Raw genomic sequence first — 19,852 nt, forward strand, 5'->3', positions numbered from 1 at the left:
AGATGGAAGTGGATTGTGAAACATTTTTCTAAAAATAAAAAGGTGGCAAATTTGAAAATATATGTAAAGAAATTCGGTGATTGATGTGTAGTATGGAGAGTGATATAAATAAGGATGTAGTACTGGTATGGTGACCTTAAATTCAGATCTCAAAGGGAAACCTGAGGGATGTGGTGATCTGGGGATAAATGGAAAGGCAGAGCTGGGATGGGGCAGCGAGATTTGATTTGAAGTAGAATCTAAGCAGAAGTAGGAAGGTACCTTGCAAAATACATCTCAAATACAGAGCTTGTGTAAACAAACACCCTTTAACAAAATGTGATGCTAGTTCAGTCTGTTTCCAGAAAGACCAAAGTGATATGAGGAATGGAGGGAGAGTCGAGATGAGGTTGCAGAGAGTCTATGTTCTCGTTTGAAAGGCAGAATGGTCTCGAGGAACCAGCTACCTACTCCTGCTCTGGTTTCTTGCATTTATAACATTGATATAGAAATCTGATCTTGTTGGACATTTAATCCTGCGGGAGCTTGATAACTTGGATGCTTGGAGGATGTTTTCTCCCTTGTGGGAGAGATTTGAACCAGGAGGCACAGATTAAAAATGAGGGGTGTTCCACATTAAACAGAGATGAGGTGCAATCTATTTTCCAGAGACTTTGGAAATCTCTTCCACAGAGAGGGCTAGAGGTGAGGACAGAGAATATTTTAACGTGGAAGGAGACAGATTCTTGACTAACAAGGGGATTAGGGATTTCAGAGTGTGGATAGAGATTTGGAGTTGAGGTCGAAATTAGATCTGCCATGATTTTAGTGGATTAGGGAACATGCTTGAGCAGGTGAATGGCCTCCTCAAAGCGCTCTTCCTAGGCTACGTGGCTGCGCCAGTGTTCCCCACAAGGTGATCGTCATAAGTTGGAAAGAAAATTGGAGGGAACGCTGCGCTCATCATGTTCCTGATCCTTATGTTCGGTAAACCACCATCGTGACAGGTTGCTGAATGGATGAGCACCTCCCTTGGTATGGTCCAAAAGAGCAATGGGCTGTGGTTTTTCTAGCTGCAGTGTTCTATGGAGGCTGTTTTGTCTGGTTGAGGAAGAGCTGGGAGAGCTTTTTGCCTGTCTAATGTCATATCGACACTGACTTCCTTAAGTACCATCTTAACATCAAATTCCTGTGAACTGATCAATGTGGAAAGTGCCAAAGTCCTTTTAGAAGCTTGATTATTTTGTGTGTCTGCAGGCTTCCCAGTCTGTGACCTGCTCATGCAGCCACAGTATTTACATGGGTAGTCCAGTGCATTTTCTGGTCATTGGTAACCTCCAGGATGTTGCTAGTGTTGATTTCAGTGATAGTAATGTGATTGAATGTGAAAAGGCATTAGTTACACTCACCGCTATCCTGCCCAGTCTGTCTCTCGCTCTAGCTGTCTCTCTCCCACTCTGTCTGTCATATTAGTGATGGTTGTTGCTTGGCAATTGTGATAGTGTAGGGGGAGGGGCTTAGATTAGTTCACAGGTCAGCGCAACATTGAGGGCTGAAGGGCCTGTTCTGCGCTGTAGTGTTCTGTGTTCTATGTTCTCTGTTATTTGTCACCCCCAAATCTGGATGGTATGTAGGTCTTGTTGCATCTAGACTGAGACTGCTTCAGTATCTGAGGAGTTGCGAATGGTGCTGAACATTGTACTGTCATCATCAAAAATCCTCACATTTGACCTCATGATGGAGGGAAGGTCAGTGATTAAGTAGTTGAAGATATTGGGCCAAGGATACTACGCTAAAGAGCTGCTGCTCCGAACATTGCTCCACCTAGCCTATTGAATAGGGTTTTGTTTGATTTCTTTGTTGTTAACCATTGCATTTGACATTTTGTTTTCTTTTTCTAGATTCAGTCCTGGGTGAGGATGTGGCAGGCAAAGAGGAGATATAGGGCAAGGCTGCAGCATTTCAAGAACAATGTAAGCTTGAGTGAATAAATAATCTACCAATTGGCAGTCTCTTTGCAAAAGGACTGAGCAGGTTTGAAATTAGATGGAGATACTGGGAGAGGTATCAAATGTTGCAAAACCTGATTACAGCTGCTTAACTGAAGGCCTGTACCATGCTATCTGGTGTGTGCAAGTGCAACTTTACAGTGACCACAAACTGCAGGAAAAACCACCTCATCTTTCGAATGACTGACTGACTACTTTTCAGCCTCTGGACACAACAATGAGTTCAACAGTTTTATGTCGTGACCTGTGTTCCCTCACCCACTGTTTACCTTATTTGTTTTTTTTCCCTTGGGAGCATAAGATTTATGAGCAGGAGTAAGCCATTTGGCCCTTCAAGCCTGCTGCACCATTCAGTACGTTAGTAGCTGATCTGGTTGTGGTCTCATCTCCATTGTTCCATCTGCACCCTTTAATCCTTGACTCTGCTGTCCGCCAAAATTTTATCAAACCCCCCCCCCCCCCCCCCCCCCCCCTGCTTTGGAACTGTTTGAATGCGCTACCTTCTTGGGAAGAGAACTACATATTCTGATGATCCTCTGAGAAAAATAATCTTCCTTAACTTTGTCTTAAAAGTGAGATGCTATCCTTAATCTGTGCCCACTAGTTTCAGCCTTTCCCACAATAAGAAAAGTCCTCCAGGTCTCCACCTGATCAGGTCCCTCGACGTGTTAATTTTCTTTCACCTTGATTGTCTCATTTCCCATATATTCCAGCTGTGCTTTGTAGTATCCTCCATTCTAACCTTCTCCATGCACATTCATTCACTTATTGCATTCTCTCTTTGACCTTGCATAATGAACTCTTGTTGTTTAACCTTTCTTGCCCTTCTCAGACCTTTCCATTTATTCTTTCTTGCCCCTCGCCCCACATCTTTCATTTGTTCAGCTTACCCCATTCCAGTGGAAGTGCCAGAGTTCTTTCTCTTTCTCTATCAACACTGCAGAGTGTTTCCTGAATTCTCCATTTTTGCTTCAGATTCCTGCATTGTGTTTTTGTGTGGGTGAGTAGCATTTGTAAGTGAGACTAAGCTCTTGGTGTGACAAGATTTTAGACAGAAAGACCAACTTTCATTTCATGAGAGAGGTCTACTTTTTCATATTTAGGCCATCGGGCTGTAGGATCCCAAGGCAGAACACGAGGTGTTGCTCCTCCAGTTTGCGGGTAGTGGCCATTGTGACACTGGAGGAGGCCCAGGATGGACATGTCTCCCAGGGAGTGGGGATTGACAACCAGAAGATGTTTTCGTTTGTCGCATACAGAGCGCAGATGCTCTACAAAACAGCCTCCAAGTCTACGCTTGGTCGCCCCCATGTAGAGGAGGTCACATTGGAAGCGGCGGATACAGTAGACCAAGTTGACGGACTTAATGGTGTTTAAGAGGACAGGCTCCTCCCCCCACCTCTGAAGTTTTGGCATTATGACCTTGATGCTCTGACTGCCCAGTACAGCTTAATTGCCCTGTCCTGAGTTCCAGACCTGTTCACTGCATTTCAAAATCTTGAATAATGTTGTTGCCATTAATTGGTGACTAGAGCCCATAGGGGTGAATCTGCACCCCTCGTCAGGAGCTGTGCCTAATGAATGTAGGGGCTCTCGTTTATCAGTTCCTACCTTTAAATGAGAAGGAAATGGAAAGAGAAGCTCCCTTAACACCATCCCCATCAAACACTCCCAGGACAGGGACAGCACAAGGTTATGTGCAAAGTAAAGCTCGCTACTCTTTTGGACAAGAAATGAATGGAAAATAAAGTCATCATTTACTTCATCAGTTCCTATTAAGGTGCTGATCACACAGCTTTGGTAACGAGTGCCCACGAGACTGGTTCCCTGGACAGTCTAATGACCGATTGTTTACTCACTCTTGCAGATTGCTTCGGTGGTGAAGATCCAGGCATTTGTCAGAGCCAACAAGGCCAGAGGAGACTACAGGCTCTTGGGTAAGTGGTTTTAAACACTGAACCATTGAGGTTTCTTTGAGGCCTGCAGCACTTTCCTTTTCTGTAGCACTTGCTAGGCTGCACTGAGGCTTCGGAATTTGTCTTGGTCCCATTTCTCCAAGGGACCCAGTGGTCTTCAGTGCTGCAACAAAGACATTGCCTGTTTTGTACAGTTTGCTGGAGCTTTTACCTTCACTCAGATTGGCTGGAGTTGGTTACCAGCACCAGGAATTCAGTCAGTGATATAACCCGTCGCTCTAATGTACCACTGAGGGTGTGCAGCTTTTCAGGTGAGGCAGTAAAGAAATGGTCTGCCCTCCTTTGTCCTGATAAGTGGCATTGGAGAAGCCATAATGATATTTTTAAAAGTATTTTTAAAGTATTTGTTGTCCATCCCCACCCAATTCCTTGTAATCTGGGTGGATTACTGTGCAGTTTCTGAGTGCACTTAAGAGACCACCATGTTGCTGTGGTTCTGGAATCCCATGTAGGCCAGACCAGGTAAGGACAGCAGATTTCACTCCACAAAGGGCATTTTTGAACAGTCGGGTTTTTAACCATGATTGTTTCACCTTTACCACCGCTGAAACAGGCTTTATTTAAATTCCAGCAGCTTGCCGTGATGAGAATTGAACCCACACCCTAGTGAAACTTAAGCCTGTTCCTCTGAATGATCAGTCCATCAGTATTGCTACTATGCCAACATACCCCTCACCCCACAAAAATACAAAAACTGCCCCAACAGACAGTTCTCCACCGTCCTGTTGGGGCCAGTTCGTTGGATATATTCAAGAGGGAGGTGGACATGGCTCTTACGGCTAAAGGGGTCAAGGGGTATGGAGAGAAAGCGGTAGTGGGATACTGAAATTATGTGATCATGATCATATTGAAGGGTGGTGCAGGCTCGAAGGGCCCGATAACCTACCCTTGCACTTGTTTTCTGTGTTTCTATCCAAGAATGATTGTTTGCAGATTTTGGTGTAGTCCCTGTACAGCAGCTGTACGTGTAGCGCTTAGAGACATATTTGAGGCACCATCAAGCACACAGACGTTATATAAGTGAAAGTCTGCACGATGGCTTTAAACTAGGCTGAATATGGTCACAGGCAGAGACACTAGACTGGTGTTTCCCAAGCCTTTTCCCAGTGTGACCTCAGCTTAATACCCAGAGTTAGCATGGCCCCAGTGTGAAAATTTGGGAGGAGGGAGAATTTACGAGAAGAGTGGGGCTGAGGGACCTGCACTTTATCTTCTGGGAAGTATTTAAACGGTGGGTTTTCTATTTCAAAAATTTACATTTCCACAGGCTTTTTTTTTTCAATTGTTCCCCTACATGAATTGGGTCTACTGTTGGAGAAGCTTCCTCACAGCTCATGACCCCTTGGTCATAACCCAGGTTTGGGGAGTCCTGTGCTAAGTGGTGCAAATTAGCAAATGCTGACATCGATAAAGGCCATGTATACAGTTCCAATAACATTGACAGAGCTGAATATTAGGCAGAGTGCACTACAAGATATTGATGCAACCTATCACAAGTAGTGTCCTGGGTAGGTCCCAATTTCACCTCTGTGTCTGCAGTTTTAGTTCCACGAGCTATTGGAGAAAATTTTGTTTTTCAAAAATAAACTTGTGTTCCTCAGTCCATGCCCAGAACCCTCCGCTGAGCGTGGTTCGGAAGTTTGCTCATCTCCTGGAGCACAGCGACCATGACTTCCGTGAAGAGTGGGAACTGATGCAACTGCGCGAGGAAGTGGTGCAGCACATCCGTTCCAACCAACGCCTGGAGCAGGACCTCAACGTCATGGACATTAAGATAGGGCTGCTGGTGAAGAACAGAATAACCCTGCAGGTGAGAGGCTGTCTGGCCTTTTAAGCAAGGGAAGTGTCTGGTTAAATTCCGCTTGTGGTAGGATTGTGCCTTTTACTGTGCATAGAAGCCTTCAAAGAGGCGGTTTAGTTTTTTTTTTCCTCTCTATTCATTTGTGGGATGTGCGTATCGCTGGCTGTCCAGCATTTCTTGCCCATCCCTAGTTGCTGTTAGTGTAATTGAGAATATACTGCAGAGAAGTAGGCCATTCAGCTGCTGGTGTTTGTGCTTCTCATACTCGCCCCCTTATTATTTTTTCACTCTTTCCCCACGCCCCCACCTGATCACCCTGTCCTTCTATTCCTTTCTGAGCATTTTTTGTGTGTCTCTCCCATTTACCTCAACCACTCTGTGGGTGCAAGTTCCACACACTCCATGGGCTCTCTGGGTGAAGACACCTCTGCGAATTTCTCATTTAGGCTTATTAGTCTTCATTTGCGGCATCTACGTTTGATCTTTACTGCCTCAAAGGCATCATGAAAATAATGGTTGTTCTAATGTTTCTAATGGCTCTGTGGACCAATCTCTTCCTACAATCACAAGGTCCACAATGGTTCACAAAGACAGCTCACTACCACCTTCTCCAGGGCACTTGGGAATGGCAGTAAGTTTTGGCCTAGCCAGTGACTCCAACATCTTCTGAAGAAATCAGAATAAATTAGGAATGAATCCATACCTTGTCGATAAGTGACAACATTACCACTTTGACCCTGTCAAACTTTGTCATAGTTTTAAATACCTCTAACTGGTCATGCATTCTAGAGAAGACTTCCTTAGTTCCTTCAGCTTTTGTGATAATCATAATCTCTCAATTCTGGTATTATAACTTCTTGACTCTAGTATCATCCTTGTAAATTTCCTTTTGCGCCTCCTCCAGTGCCCCTTTGAACTTGTATGTAGTGCGGAGACCAGAACTCTGCACATTGACCCCCATGTGTGGTCTATGAAAGTGCGATGCAAATTCTAGGGAAGGACAGAAACAAAGGCATGGCTGTCTTTTGAGGTTAGTTCAATTCTAAATCATTCTGTGTCCCAGACTGTTGTTGTAGTTGATGGCTTGCTTCCTATACCTCAGAGAAGAAGTTTTCAGTCGCCAGGATGCCCAGATGAATTTTTTAACCTGTTGAGGACAGGATGGAGGTTCCTTTATTTCTCACTGGCCGTACAGTGTATCTATTTCCACTTACCACTTTGCCATTGATATCATTTCTTGCATACATTGATTGTCTCATGAATATCACGCTTGGAAAAAGGGTACATCTTCGATGGTGACACCACCCATGCCCATTCTGACTGGCGTAGAAATGTATCCTTCTTTTAGTGGTAATTTCTAATTTTACCAAACACCCACCTCAATACCATTTCATTTTCTTTGAATAGATTAACTCTTTTGTAGAGCAGCAGTGTTAGATAACTTCGTTTTGAAGTCAACATTTATGCTGGGACTTGATTCTTGTGAGTGAAGGTAGATGTTTAACTCTGAGCCATCATGCTCTGTGCTGACAGGCCCTGAGCCCTGGATGTCTTCCTTTCCTTGTCTTTCTGCACTGTTGCAGTTGTTATGAGAGATTGAACAGAACTGTTGAAGAAGGGATAGAGAACAATAAACCTATATTCCTGATAAATCATGGACAAAATTGCTTCCTCTGGACCAATGAAATTGTTGCCATCTACTGTTTTCTCATTGTGCTGACATGAGTACAGCTGACTTCACTGAGCCAGTGCTGAAGCTTTATTGAGTGTGGTGATGTATCTCCAAGAAAGAAACTGGGACGCTGTTGTTTACATTTTTGTAGGAAGTGGTTTCCCACTGCAAGAAACTCACCAAGAAGAACAAGGGCCAGCTGGCAGACTTGATGGTGATCGACAAACAGAAGGGACTGAAGGCTCTCAGCAGAGAGAAGCGGGAGAAACTTGAGGCATATCAGCATCTCTTCTATCTCCTGCAGGTAACCCTGGTTTAGCAGTGACAGTATTTGCTCATGCCACCTTGCTGGGTTTTTCCCTTTCCATCCATATTTGGCTGAAGGGGTAGATTCACCAGTCCTCCAGGTGGAGTGATGGAGATTGTAGTAGTGCTTCGCTGATCTCCAGGGGACTGGAGCACAAAGCGGGAGTGAGGGGAGGGTGGGTAGGCTTGTTTTGCAACTGTTTCATTTTGGTCATGTTGTGAAGTGAGTGCAGCTACTGTTAAGTAGTTGAAGATATAGTGCAGATTAGCTGCGCTCCAATTAAATTGAAGGAATAGGTTCAAGGTGCTAAATGGCCTTCTTCTTTTCCTTTGGTGTTTACTTTCCACTCCTCCATTTGCCCTGCTATCTCATCAAAGCATCAAAATTGATAAATTGTCCAGTGGAAGCTTCATCTCATTTAATGAAATAAACCAGAGGGTCTCCTCTGTTAAAGTTCCAGGGTGTCCTCTTGTCAAAACCATTTTTCAACCCCTCCTCTTCCTTGCTTCAGATATCTTCTCCTGTGAAGTACTTTATGGATGAGGAGAATTTAAAAGTTGGAAATTGTGTTAGAGCTGGCAAAAGGAAAGGAAAATTTAGATGCATTCATAGTTAATCATTGTCAAAGCGTTAAATCCAAGGGAAGACTGATAGTTTGTTTTTCTGTTTATTCATTCAGGCGAGGTGGGCACCGCTGCCCAGGTCTGCATTTGTTCCCCATCCCTAATTGCCCAGAGTTGCAGTTGACAGTCAGCCACATTGCTGTAGGTCTGGAATATATCCGGCCAAAGTAAGGATGACTGGTTTCCTTCTCTGAGGGGCATTAGTGAACCAGATAGCTTTTACAACATTTGACAATGGTTTCATGTCACCATTAGACTTTTGGTTACAATTTCTTATTGAACTCAAGTCCCTGGACTATTAGTCTGGTGTTCTGGATTATAGTCTGGTGACATTATCATGACCAATTACCTTGTCCAGGTTATAATTTTGCGGTCCTTTTTTTTTGTTTTGTTTTGTGGTGTTTGGGACTTGCTGACAATGTGTCTGTTTTTAGTGGATAAGAATGGCATTGACTTTCCATCTGTGCCTGTTTCTTTCATGCCAGACAAAGCCAGTATATTTGGCCAAGCTGATTTTCCAGATGCCCCAGAACAGATCGACCAAGTTTATGGATTCTGTCATATTCTCGCTCTACAACTATGCAGCTAACCAGAGAGAGGACTACCTGCTGCTACGTCTGTTCACCACTGCTCTTCGAGAGGAAATTAAGTATGTGATCAGGGTCACAGGCAACATATTATAGGTGTAGGTGTGGTCTATTCGACCCCTCGACCCTGCTCTGCCATTCAATAAGATCATTACTGACCTTCAACCTCCTCACTACTTACCAGGCTATCAACATATCCCTCAATATCTTGAACCTCTAAAAACCTGTCTTGAATATTCTCAATGACTGAGACCCCACAAACCTCTGGGGTAGAGAATTCCAAAGATTCATAAACCTCCAAGTGAAAAGAATTGCTCCTCATCTCAGTCATAAATGGTCAACCTCTCATCCTGAGACTACCTCCTGGCTCCAGACCTCCCCAGAATAAATAAAAATCCTGCGGTAAATACCCTTCCGACATCTACCTTATCGATACCAGGAAGAACCATGTCTGCTTCAATGAGATACCGTAGCGTTCTTCTAAATTCCAGGGGATACAAGTCCAGTCTTCTCAGTCTTTCCTCACAAGGACACTTCTGCATTCTTGGGAATGGGTCCCAACCAGACCCAGGGCTGTTCATGCCTGTTGGTCCTGACAGGCCTTGCTGTCTTCTGCATTCACGGTTGACAGTAACCTGCAGTCACCTCACCCAGGTGAGCGCCATTGACCTGTTATTTGGCTGCTCAGGCATCAGATGCAGGGTGGGATGCTGCCATAATCTGACGCCCATTTGGAATGAATCATTGGATAGTGGGCAGAAGGGAAATCCCTGTCCAGGGCTATGTGGAGTGACAGCGGCAAAGGTAGTAGCCCCTCATAACCACAGCCAAGCAAACAAAGGCAAAATAGAGACTGACACTCAGGCATCCTGGCCTGTGTGCATCAGTCTTGTACTGAGCATTGGTCGTTCTTCTATGCGCCAAACAATTAAGATAGCAATTCAGTTCCTTCAGCAGTATGAGTGCAAACATCATGTTACTCAGGTGGGCTATCATTGATGCAATAGACAAATTTATTTCTGTTAAGTGCTTCTATATGATTCTTCTTGACCCAACAAGACTGAGCATTTGACAAGGAGGATTTATTGATTTACTTTTTCCCGAGATGTCTGTTCCTGCTTTTGTCTGTGTGCCCCTAAGCCCAAATTCTCATTCCTTACAGGCCCAGAAATAGCTGGAAAGGGGAATGTTCAGGCTAGTACAGAAATGATTGCTATGGGGTGGAATAGCCAGAATAAGTTGGTGAAGTGCTGATAGAGACTATGTCTCTGACTATGTGGTCTAGATCTGCAATATTGCAATTCTCTTGATGTTTAACACCTTTTAAATCTGGTCCCTTCCCCCTTGCCTGTCCTCTGTACTCTTTATTAGGTCATTGACTGCTGACGTTTCAGTTGTCTAAGGCGTGCTATTCCCTACTCACGTTTCTCCAACTTGCACACTCCCATTTCCTTTCTTTCTCTGCCCCCCTCCCCCCTCCCCCCTCCCCCCTCCCTCCTCCCCCCTCCGCTCTCCCCCCTCCCCCCTCCGCTCTCCCCCCTCCCCCCTCCCCCCTCCGCTCTCCGCTCTCTCCGCCCTCCCCCCTCTGCTCTCCGCCCTCCCCCCTCTGCTCTCCGCCCTCCCCCCTCTGCTCTCCGCTCTCCCCCCTCTCCCCCCTCCGCTCTCCCCCCTCCGCTCTCCCCCCTCCGCTCTCCCCCCTCCCCCCCTCCCCCCTCCCCCCTTCCGCTCTCCCCCTCCCCCCTTCCGCTCTCCCCCTCCCCCCTTCCGCTCTCCCCCTCCCCCCTTCCGCTCTCCCCCTCCCCCCTTCCGCTCTCCCCCCTCCCCCCTTCCGCTCTCCCCCTTCCGCTCTCCCCCTTCCGCTCTCCCCCTTCCGCTCTCCCCCTTCCGCTCTCCCCCTTCCGCTCTCCCCCTTCCGCTCTCCCCCCCTCCGCTCTCCCCCCCTCCGCTCTCCCCCCCTCCGCTCTCCCCCCCTCCGCTCTCCCCCCCTCCGCTCTCCCCCCCTCCGCTCTCCCCCCCTCCGCTCTCCCCCCCTCCGCTCTCCCCCCCTCCGCTCTCCCCCCCTCCGCTCTCCCCCCCTCCGCTCTCCCCCCCTCCGCTCTCCCCCCCTCCGCTCTCCCCCCCTCCGCTCTCCGCTCTCTCCTCCTCCTCTCCTCCTGTGAGATGGACTTGAACAGGACTTTCCAAGCTGGAAGTCAGGACACGAAGAGGGCTGTGAGCCGAAACGTTGCCATATCGAACTCCATGTTGGCAATGGCCGTTGTGGAACTGTGGCTGGGTTTATAGCAGCTGTGCTCCTGCTGTAACAGACAAGCACCACCCCCTTCTATACCCCACCTTACCTCATTGAGGAGTCAGGGAAAGGGATGAAATGAAGTTTGTAAAGCACTGGTCTAGAACTACAGGTCACGGTTTAAAAATAAGAGGGTCCCCCATTTAAGAGGGAGATGAGGACATTTTTTTTTCCTGCACAAAAGAGTGGTAAAAGGCTATTGGGGTTCATTCGGGAAGTGGGGTAATTTCATTGAAATTACTGTTCAATGGCAGATCAGGGAGGAGGGACTGAATGGCCTACTCCTAATTCATACATTTGGAAGAGGATTGTGAGTCTTTGGAACTTTTATGCCCGGGAAGTGGAGGAGACAGACATCTTTGAGTATTTTTACAGTTGACGTGGATGTTTTGTTGAGTAACTAGGGGATCAGGGGTAGGCAGCAAAGTGAGTTCTGACTGCAATTAGATCAACCATTGTCTTATCAAGTGGTGGAGCAAGCTCGAGGGACTGAATGGCCGGCTCCTGCTTCTAATTTGTGCGTTCATGTTTCCACATGGGGCTCAAATTTTTTCTGATGACCTTTCAGTGAAGGCACCTTGGAATGTTAAAAGGCCTATTTTGATGAAGTTAAAGAAAGGGGCAGGGTTGGAAAGTTTAGACCAATTTCATTATCTGTACAGAATTTGTTTTTGGAGACTGTTCAAATTGGTACAACTCTGCACCAAGATTCTCGGCTTCCTCCTTTGCTCTTTTCCCAATCCCTGCAGATCAAAGGTTGACCAGGTCCGTGAGATTGTCACAGGCAACCCCACCGTGACCAAGTTGGTGGTGAGTTTCTACCGGAATGTCCGTGGTCAGAACGCCTTGCGGGAGATCTTGGGGCCTGTCATCAAGGAGATTCTGCAGGATAAATCCCTGAGCATCAAGACTGACCCAGTTGATATTTACAAGAGCTGGGTGAACCAGATGGAGACTGAAACCGGGCAGAGAAGGTAAAGTTAGAATTGCAAAGGTGGGGGTGGGAGGTGCGGTGACGGCAGTGTGGGGGTCGTCACCTTGATGCTATTGTTGACACCAGGGTCGAGCAGGTCAGCTCCCAGCTGGCAAAGTGGAACCATTTACTGTCCCCATGGGTCACTAACGGCATTGATTCTGTGGGCGTTGCTGTCCCTGCTTTTGTCAAATGTCCCCTGGTAGGCATTTGGCAAGGATCAAATCAGGCTGGCCTGTGGGTACCCCCACACTTCACTTGAGACAGATTCTCAAACTCTCACATGGGCAAAAGGAACTCACTTGTGCTCGAAGTTGCACGGAACAGAGTGTGTGTTTTTGATATCTAATACTCCTGAGGTAATTGGTATCCATTACAGGCCACCCAACTGATACTCCTGAGAGCAAATTAGTGCAGCCATCCTGGAGCGTTTAATCCCCCAGTAAGTGGCTCTGTATCCACTGCAGCGCTGGTGTGTTGCCTGCTCTGTTCTGCTCAGACTTGAAGGTGGGTAGGATCAGTGCCTCCCAATCAGCAGATGTTTCATTCTTTGATCTGAAGCAAATCTCTTTCTCATTTTTCAGCTTCAGGTTAAGTGCATGTGTGGCGAGGTGATTTAGAAACCAATTAAAATTGGGAGAGTAGGCAGAATTGATGAGATGTCTGGTTTTCAATCTAATCAGCTTAGCCCTGAAAATGTAGCTCTAGGCCTCCTGGTTTGAATTTAAAACCAAACCTCACTCTCAGCTCCCAGTTTGAAGAGAATTGAATATTTTTTAGGCTTATAGCACTTCTGTAAAGTTTACTGAAGAAATGTTAAGGCAATAAATTGTCCATTTTGTTCTTGATGCTCCTCTCCATTTCTCGCTGAAGCTTGCAGGCTTCAGTCTCCAGCTGATACTTTTCCAAATGCCTTTTCTTCCAGATTAGCATAGCCTACCTGGATTTGACTGAGCTCATCTCTTAAGCTTTCTTCTTTGTCTCACTAGACATCTGCATGTGCCCAAAGAGGAATCTTCAGGTTACATTTGCAGGGTGTTGGAAAAACTGTAGCGTGTAGCCAACTCCAAGCAAACCATTGAGGCAGGTGCCTTCTGATCTGAATCATGTTATATGTGGCTGATGTTCAACAACATTACCCCCACACCCACCAAAATCAATATCCTGGAGCATACCATGGACCAGAAACCAGCTGTATAAATACTGTGGCTGCAAGAGCCATTTCATGGAGAGTAACTCATCTTTTGTCTCCCCAAAGCCTATCCTCCATCAACAAGTTACAAGGCAGGAGTGCGAGGGAATACTCCCCGCTTGCCCTGGATGGCAGCAGATTCAACAATACCTTGAGAAGCTCGATACCATCCAGGACAAAGCAGTCCCTGCTTGTATTGGTATCACATCCACAAACACTCACTCCCTGCGCCACTGACGCTCAGTGGCAGCAATGTGTACCACCCACACGATGCGCTGCACCATCTTCAGTTGAACTTCTAAACCCATGACCTCTTCCACTTGGGGTAAAGATAGCAGACATGGAAGATTCAAATTCTTAGACTTTGACAGGGTTAAAAACTTGGAACACTCCATGACCTAGGGATGAACAATAAATGCTCACCCAGCCAGCAATGCTCATAATGGATAGTAAGAGTACTACAAGATAAGTTCTAATTTGCTTTGCTTTTACTTTAGACAAGGATCTACGATCTTGTGTTTTAAGTATTTAATGTTGAAAGCAGTACTCAAACATGATTCTTCCATGTTGTGACCATGTTTATCGTCATCGTAGTTACCATGGATTCAAGCAGATCTGCCATTCTTCCTGATCTGTGGCGCTAATTCCAAAACTTGAACGACTCTGGCATACTAGTTCCCTTTCTTTCCAAATTCCATTCTCATTTCTAAAAACAAAATCTTCTTTCAAAATCCTTTTGCCATGGCTTGTGTATAGTGTTCCCTTTTAAACTGTTTTATGTTGTAAACAGCTGTCCACCATCCTTGCAGGGCCTCGCTGGCTCCCCAGTGCTGTGTTTCGATCTGTGGCCCAGTAAACAGATAGGCATCAGGGTTTGGGGAACTGAGGAGTGCTTTGTGTTGAGCTTCTCAAGTGTTCTTGGAGCCACACTCGAAGCATGTGGGAGCATTCCATCACACTTCTGACTTGTGCCTTGTCGATGGTGGGGCAGGCTATGGGGACTTCAGGAGGTGAGTTACTCTCTGCAGGATTCCCAGCCTCTGACCTGCTCTTGCTGCCATAATAATTTTATGGCTGGGTCCAGTTCAGTTTCTGGCCAGTGGTAACCCCCTGGGGTTGTGGATCTGGCTGTTTTAAGAACATGTCGATTAGACATGATGCACGCTCAAATGGTTCTCCTTATCGGTGTCTGTCTATTGATCTTATACCTGCCAAAGTTTGTGCAGGGCTGTACCTTTTCCAAGTGTGATGCTATCTTTTGCGAAGGGGCTCAAAACTTAGCATATCTAATAGAACAAAATGAGCTTGTGATCCGTAATGGCAGGCAATCATGAGCTCCCAAGACTGACCCTAGCTTCAACTGACCCTAGCACTGACAATTTTATAAATTGTGAAAGCAATTCATGCCAAAAATAAGCAATTGATTTCTCTTTTTCTTTCTCTCTCTCTCTCTCTCTCTCTCTCTCTCTCTCTCTCTTCCCCCCCCCCCCCCCCCTCTCTCCTTCAGCAAATTGCCATATGAGGTGACTCCAGAGCAAGCCCTGATGCACCATGAGGTCCAGCGGAGGCTGGACATATCCATTCACAATCTCCGGGCTGCCACAGACAAATTCCTTACTGCCATTGTCTCCGGCGTGGACAAAATACCGTACGTACTCTAAAGCTTGGATGTGGTTGTGAGTGTTGTCAACCAGAGATCAATGCCTACTGGCTGCTTACGATGATTCCTCCGAAATCTAAAAAGAGAGTCTGCATTTCTCCAATGCCTTTTGCAACCTCAAGTCCTCATCGCAGAATTGTTATGGTGCAAAATTGAGGCATTTGACACTGCTGCCTCGCAGCACCAGGGACCTGTGTTCGATTCCAGCCTCAGACGACTGTGTGGATTTTGCACGTTCTCCTATGCCTGTAGGGATTTCCTGCAGGTGCTCTGGTTTCCTCCCACAGTCCAAAGATGTGCCGGTTAGGTGGATTGGCCATGCCCCTAAATTGTCCGTGGTGTCCGGGGATTTGCAGGCTGGTTGGATTGGTGGGGTTATGGGGATAGGGTTGGTGACTAGGTCTGGGTGGGTCGCTCTTCGGATGGTCAGTACAGATTTGATGGGCCAAATGATCCCTTTCCGTAGTATGGGGACTCTGTGATTCTGAGTGGTGCAGGATCTTTCACATTGGACTGGAAGGGACCTCAGTTTTGTGTCTGATCCAAAGACCATGTCTTTTACCATGCAGTGCTCTCTCAGTATTGACCACAAAGCCTGGATTATCCTCCAGTTTTTAAAAAATTCATTTACTGGGACTTTGGCATTGTTGGCAAGATCAGTGTTTGATTTCACTGGTGAAGAAGCTTCTAGAAATGATAAGTTGGGGTAAGACTAGAAACTTGGGCGAAGATGGACTCAGGGAAGGCTCTGGCCTATGGTATTATCACTAGACTATTAAACCAAAGACCCTGATAATTATCTGGGGACCTGGGTTTGAATCCCGCCATGGCAGATTGTGGAATTTGAATTCAAAAATAATCTCAAATTTGGAATCTACTGATGACTGTGAAACCATTGTCAATTGTTGGAAAAACCCATCTGGCTCAGTAATGTCCTTTAGGGAAGGAAACTGTCATCCTTACTTGGTCTGGCCTACATGTGACTCCAGACCCACAGCAATGTCAATTGCCCTCAGAAATGGCCTAGTTGCACCACTTGCTACAAAGTCTCAACTCTGGTCACTTTGTTAGGATGTTATCAAGCTGAAGAGGGTTCAGAAGAGATTTACCAGGATGTTGCTGGGTATTGAAGGTCTGAGTTATAAGGAAAAGCTGGGATAGGGTGGGACTTTTTTCACTGGACCGGAGGAGGTTGAGAGGTGACCCAAGAGAAGTTTATTAAATTGTGAGAGGTTTAGATAGATTTGATAGTTGATTATGTTTGGCATGGACTGGTTGGACCGAAGGGTCTGTTTCCGTGCTGTATGACTCTATAAATGAAACTGGACATAGGCCTCGGTATCAGAAAAGGCAACAGCAACAACCAGCCAGTTGATCCTGCAAACGCCTCCTTGATAACATCTGGGCACTAGTGCCAAAACTGGGAGAGTTGTCTCATAGACTCATCAAGTAACATAGTTATACTCACGAAACCATACCCTTCAAACAATGCCCCAGACACCACTATCACCGATGCAGGCTATGTCCCGTCCCACCTGCAGGACAGACCCAGAACAGTGGTTTGCAGTCGGGAGGGAGATCTCCTGGGAGTTTTCAACATTGACTCCAGACTCCATGAAGTCTCAGTTTCGGGTTAAACATGGGCAGGGAACCCCTGCTAATTACTATATACTGTCCTCCCCTACCTGATGAATCTACTTCTCCATGTTGAACAACACTTGGAGAAAGCACTGAAGATGGTAATGGCACAGAATGTACTCTCAGTGGGGCATTTCAATATCCACCATAAAAAGTGGCTTTGTACCAGTACTACTGACGGAGCTGGTCGGGCCCTAAAGGACGTAGCTACAGTACGTGATAAGGAAGCCAATAAGAGGGAAAAACATGCTTAACCTCATTGTTACCAATCTGACCACAACAGTATTGGTAAGAGCGATCACTGCACAGCCTTTGTGGAGATGAAGTCCTGTCTTCACATTGAGAATAACCATCATATTGTCTGTCAATTGTGCTAGATGGGACAGACTTTGGACAAATCTAATAACTCACTACTGGGCATCCATGAGGCGCTGTGGGCCATCAACAGCAATAGGGCACAATCTGTAACCTCATGGCCCAGCATATCCCCAACTCAAACATTACGATAAAGCTAGAGATCAATTCAGGGGAGGCGATGACCTAGTAGTATTATCACTGTTAATCCAGAGACCCAGATAATGTTCTGGGGACCTGGGTTCAAATCCCGCCTTGGCAGATGGTGGAATTTGAATGCAATAAATAACTGGAATTAACAATCTAACGATGACTGTGAATCAATTATTGGAAAAACCAATCTGGTGCGCTAATGCCTTTAGGGAAGGAATCTGCCATCCTTACATGGTCTGGCCTACATGTGACTTCAGACCCACAGCAATGTGGTTGACTCTTAACTGCCCTCTGGGCAATTAGGAATGGACAATAAATGCTGCCTAGCCAGTGACGCCCTCATCTCGTGAATGAATAAAGTCAATAGCGAGTGCAAGAGAATGTGTCAAGAGTAGCACCAGGTGCACCTGAAGCTGAGGTACCAACCTAGCAAAGCTACTAAACGGGATTAGTTGCTTGCAAAAGAGTAAAAGCAGCATGTGATAGACAGGCAGAGCTAAACAGTCCTAAAACCAATGGATCAGATCTAAGCTCTGCAGCCTTGCCACATCCAGTTGTGAATGGTGGTGGATGATTCAACAACTCATTGGAGGAGGAGGTTCCACAGATCCCCATCCTCAATGATGGAAAAGCCCAGCAATCAGTGCAAAAGTTAAGGCTAAGGCATTCACAGCAATCTTCAGCCGTTAGTGCTGAGTGGATGATTTATCTTGGCCTCGTCCAGTGGTCCCAGTATTATAGATACTAGTCATCAGCCAATTTGATTCACTCCACGTGATATCAAGAAACAGTTGGACACTGGATACTGCAAAGGCTACAGGCTCTGACAGCATTCTGGCAGTAGCACTGAAGACTTGTGCTCCAGAACTTGCTGCTCTCCGAGCCAAGACCTTCCAGTACTGCTACAACACTGGTATCTACCTGGCAATGTGGAAAATTGCCCAAGTATGCCCTGCACACTAAAAAGCCGGACAAGTCAAACCCAGCCAATTACTACCCCATCGGTCTTCGCTCAAACGTCAGTAAAGTGATGGAAGGTGTCATCAAGACTGCTATCAAGCAGGTCCTGCTCAGAAATAACCTGCTCAGTGAAGACTAGTTTGGGTTCTGTCAGGGCCACTCAACTCCTGACCTCATTGTAACCGTATTTCAAACATGGGCAAAAGAACTGAATTCCAGAGGTGAGGTGAGAGTGGCTCCCCTTGCTATCAAGGCTGCACTTGACCGAGTGTTCCATTAAGGAGACCTAGCAAAACTAGAATCAATGAGAATCCAGGGTCAAACTCTCCAGTGGCAAAGGAAGATGGCCGTGGTTGTTGGAGGTCTGTCATCTCTATAGGAGTTCCTCAGGAGATTGTCCTAGGTGCAACCATCTTCAGTTGCTTCATCAATGACCTTCCTTCCATTGTAAGGCCAGAATTAGGGATGTTCGCTGATGATTGCGCAGTGTTTAGCACCATCCGTGACAACTCGGGTACTGAAGCAGTCCATTTCCAAATGCAAGAAGATCCAGTTGGCCCACTGCTTTTTGACATCTGTATAAATAATTTAGATGTGGACAAAGGAAGCATGGGTAGTAGGCTTGCAGATTACGCCAAAATTGGAGGTGTATTGGCCAATGAAGAAGGTTACCTCAGAGTACAACGGAATCTTGATCAGATGGGCCAATGGGTGAAAGAGTGGTAGGTGGAATTTACTTAGATAAATGTGAGGTGTTGCATTTTGGAAAGGCAAATCAGGGCAGGACTTATACACTTAGTGGTAAGGTCCTGGCAAGTGTTACTGAACAAAGAGGTCATGAAGTCCAGGTTCATTGTTCCTTGAAAGTGGAGTCGCAGGTAGATAGGATAGTGAAGACATTGGGTACGCTTGCCTTTATTGGTCAGTGCATTAAGTATAGGAATTGAGAGGTCATGGTGCGGCTGGTTAGACTACTTTTGGAATAGTGTGCGCAAATCTGGTCTCCCTGCTCTTGGAAGGTTGTTGTGAAACTTGAAAGGGATCAAAAAGTATTTAGAAAGATGTTGCCAGGGTTGGAGGGTTTCAGCTACAGGGAGAGACTGAATAGGCTGGGGCTATTTTCCCTGAAGTGTTGGAGGCTGAGGGGTGACCTCAGAGGTTTATAAAACCCTGAGGGGCATGGCTAAGGAATAAGCAAGGTCTTTTCCCCAGGGTGGGGGAGTCAAAAACTAGAGGGCATTGGTTTAAGGTGGGGAGGGGTGGAAGATGTAAAAGAGACCTAAGGAGCAATTTTTTCCTGCAGAGGGTGGTGCGTATGTGGAATGAGCTGCCAGCACAAGTGGTTTGAGTGTAGGAGTTGGGAGGTCATAACATTTTAAAAGGTATATAGGATTATAACATTTTTAAAAGGTGTCTGGATGGGTGTATGAATAGGAAGGGTTTAGAGGGAAATGGGCTAGATGCTGGTAAATGGGTCTAGATTTATATAGTGATAATGGGAACTGCAGATGCTGGAGAATCCAAGATAACAAAGTGTGAAGCTGGATGAACACAGCAGGCCAAACAGCATCTCAGGAGCACAAAAGCTGACATTTCGGGCCTAGACCCTTCATCAGAGAGGGGGATGGGGTGAGGGTTCTGGAATAAATAGAGAGAGGGGGAGGCGGACCGAAGATGG

At 46.2% G+C, this 19,852-nt stretch overlaps 1 protein-coding gene across 2 annotated transcripts in view; it reads left to right on the plus strand.

Moving 5' to 3' along the window:
* iqgap3 (IQ motif containing GTPase activating protein 3) overlaps positions 1-19,852 on the plus strand; it is a 151,949-nt gene that overhangs the window by 102,282 nt on the left and 29,815 nt on the right. For both annotated transcript variants that reach the window (XM_048525688.2, XM_048525689.2), the window contains exons 21-27: positions 1,881-1,952; positions 3,856-3,925; positions 5,566-5,774; positions 7,589-7,741; positions 8,853-9,016; positions 11,994-12,218; positions 14,917-15,057. In XM_048525688.2, coding sequence (XP_048381645.1) covers positions 1,881-1,952; positions 3,856-3,925; positions 5,566-5,774; positions 7,589-7,741; positions 8,853-9,016; positions 11,994-12,218; positions 14,917-15,057 — 1,034 coding nt within the window. The remainder of the gene's footprint in view (positions 1-1,880; positions 1,953-3,855; positions 3,926-5,565; positions 5,775-7,588; positions 7,742-8,852; positions 9,017-11,993; positions 12,219-14,916; positions 15,058-19,852) is intronic.

The sequence above is a fragment of the Stegostoma tigrinum genome, chromosome 47 (genome assembly GCF_030684315.1).
Source record: "Stegostoma tigrinum isolate sSteTig4 chromosome 47, sSteTig4.hap1, whole genome shotgun sequence".
Taxonomy (NCBI): Eukaryota; Metazoa; Chordata; class Chondrichthyes; order Orectolobiformes; family Stegostomatidae; genus Stegostoma; species Stegostoma tigrinum.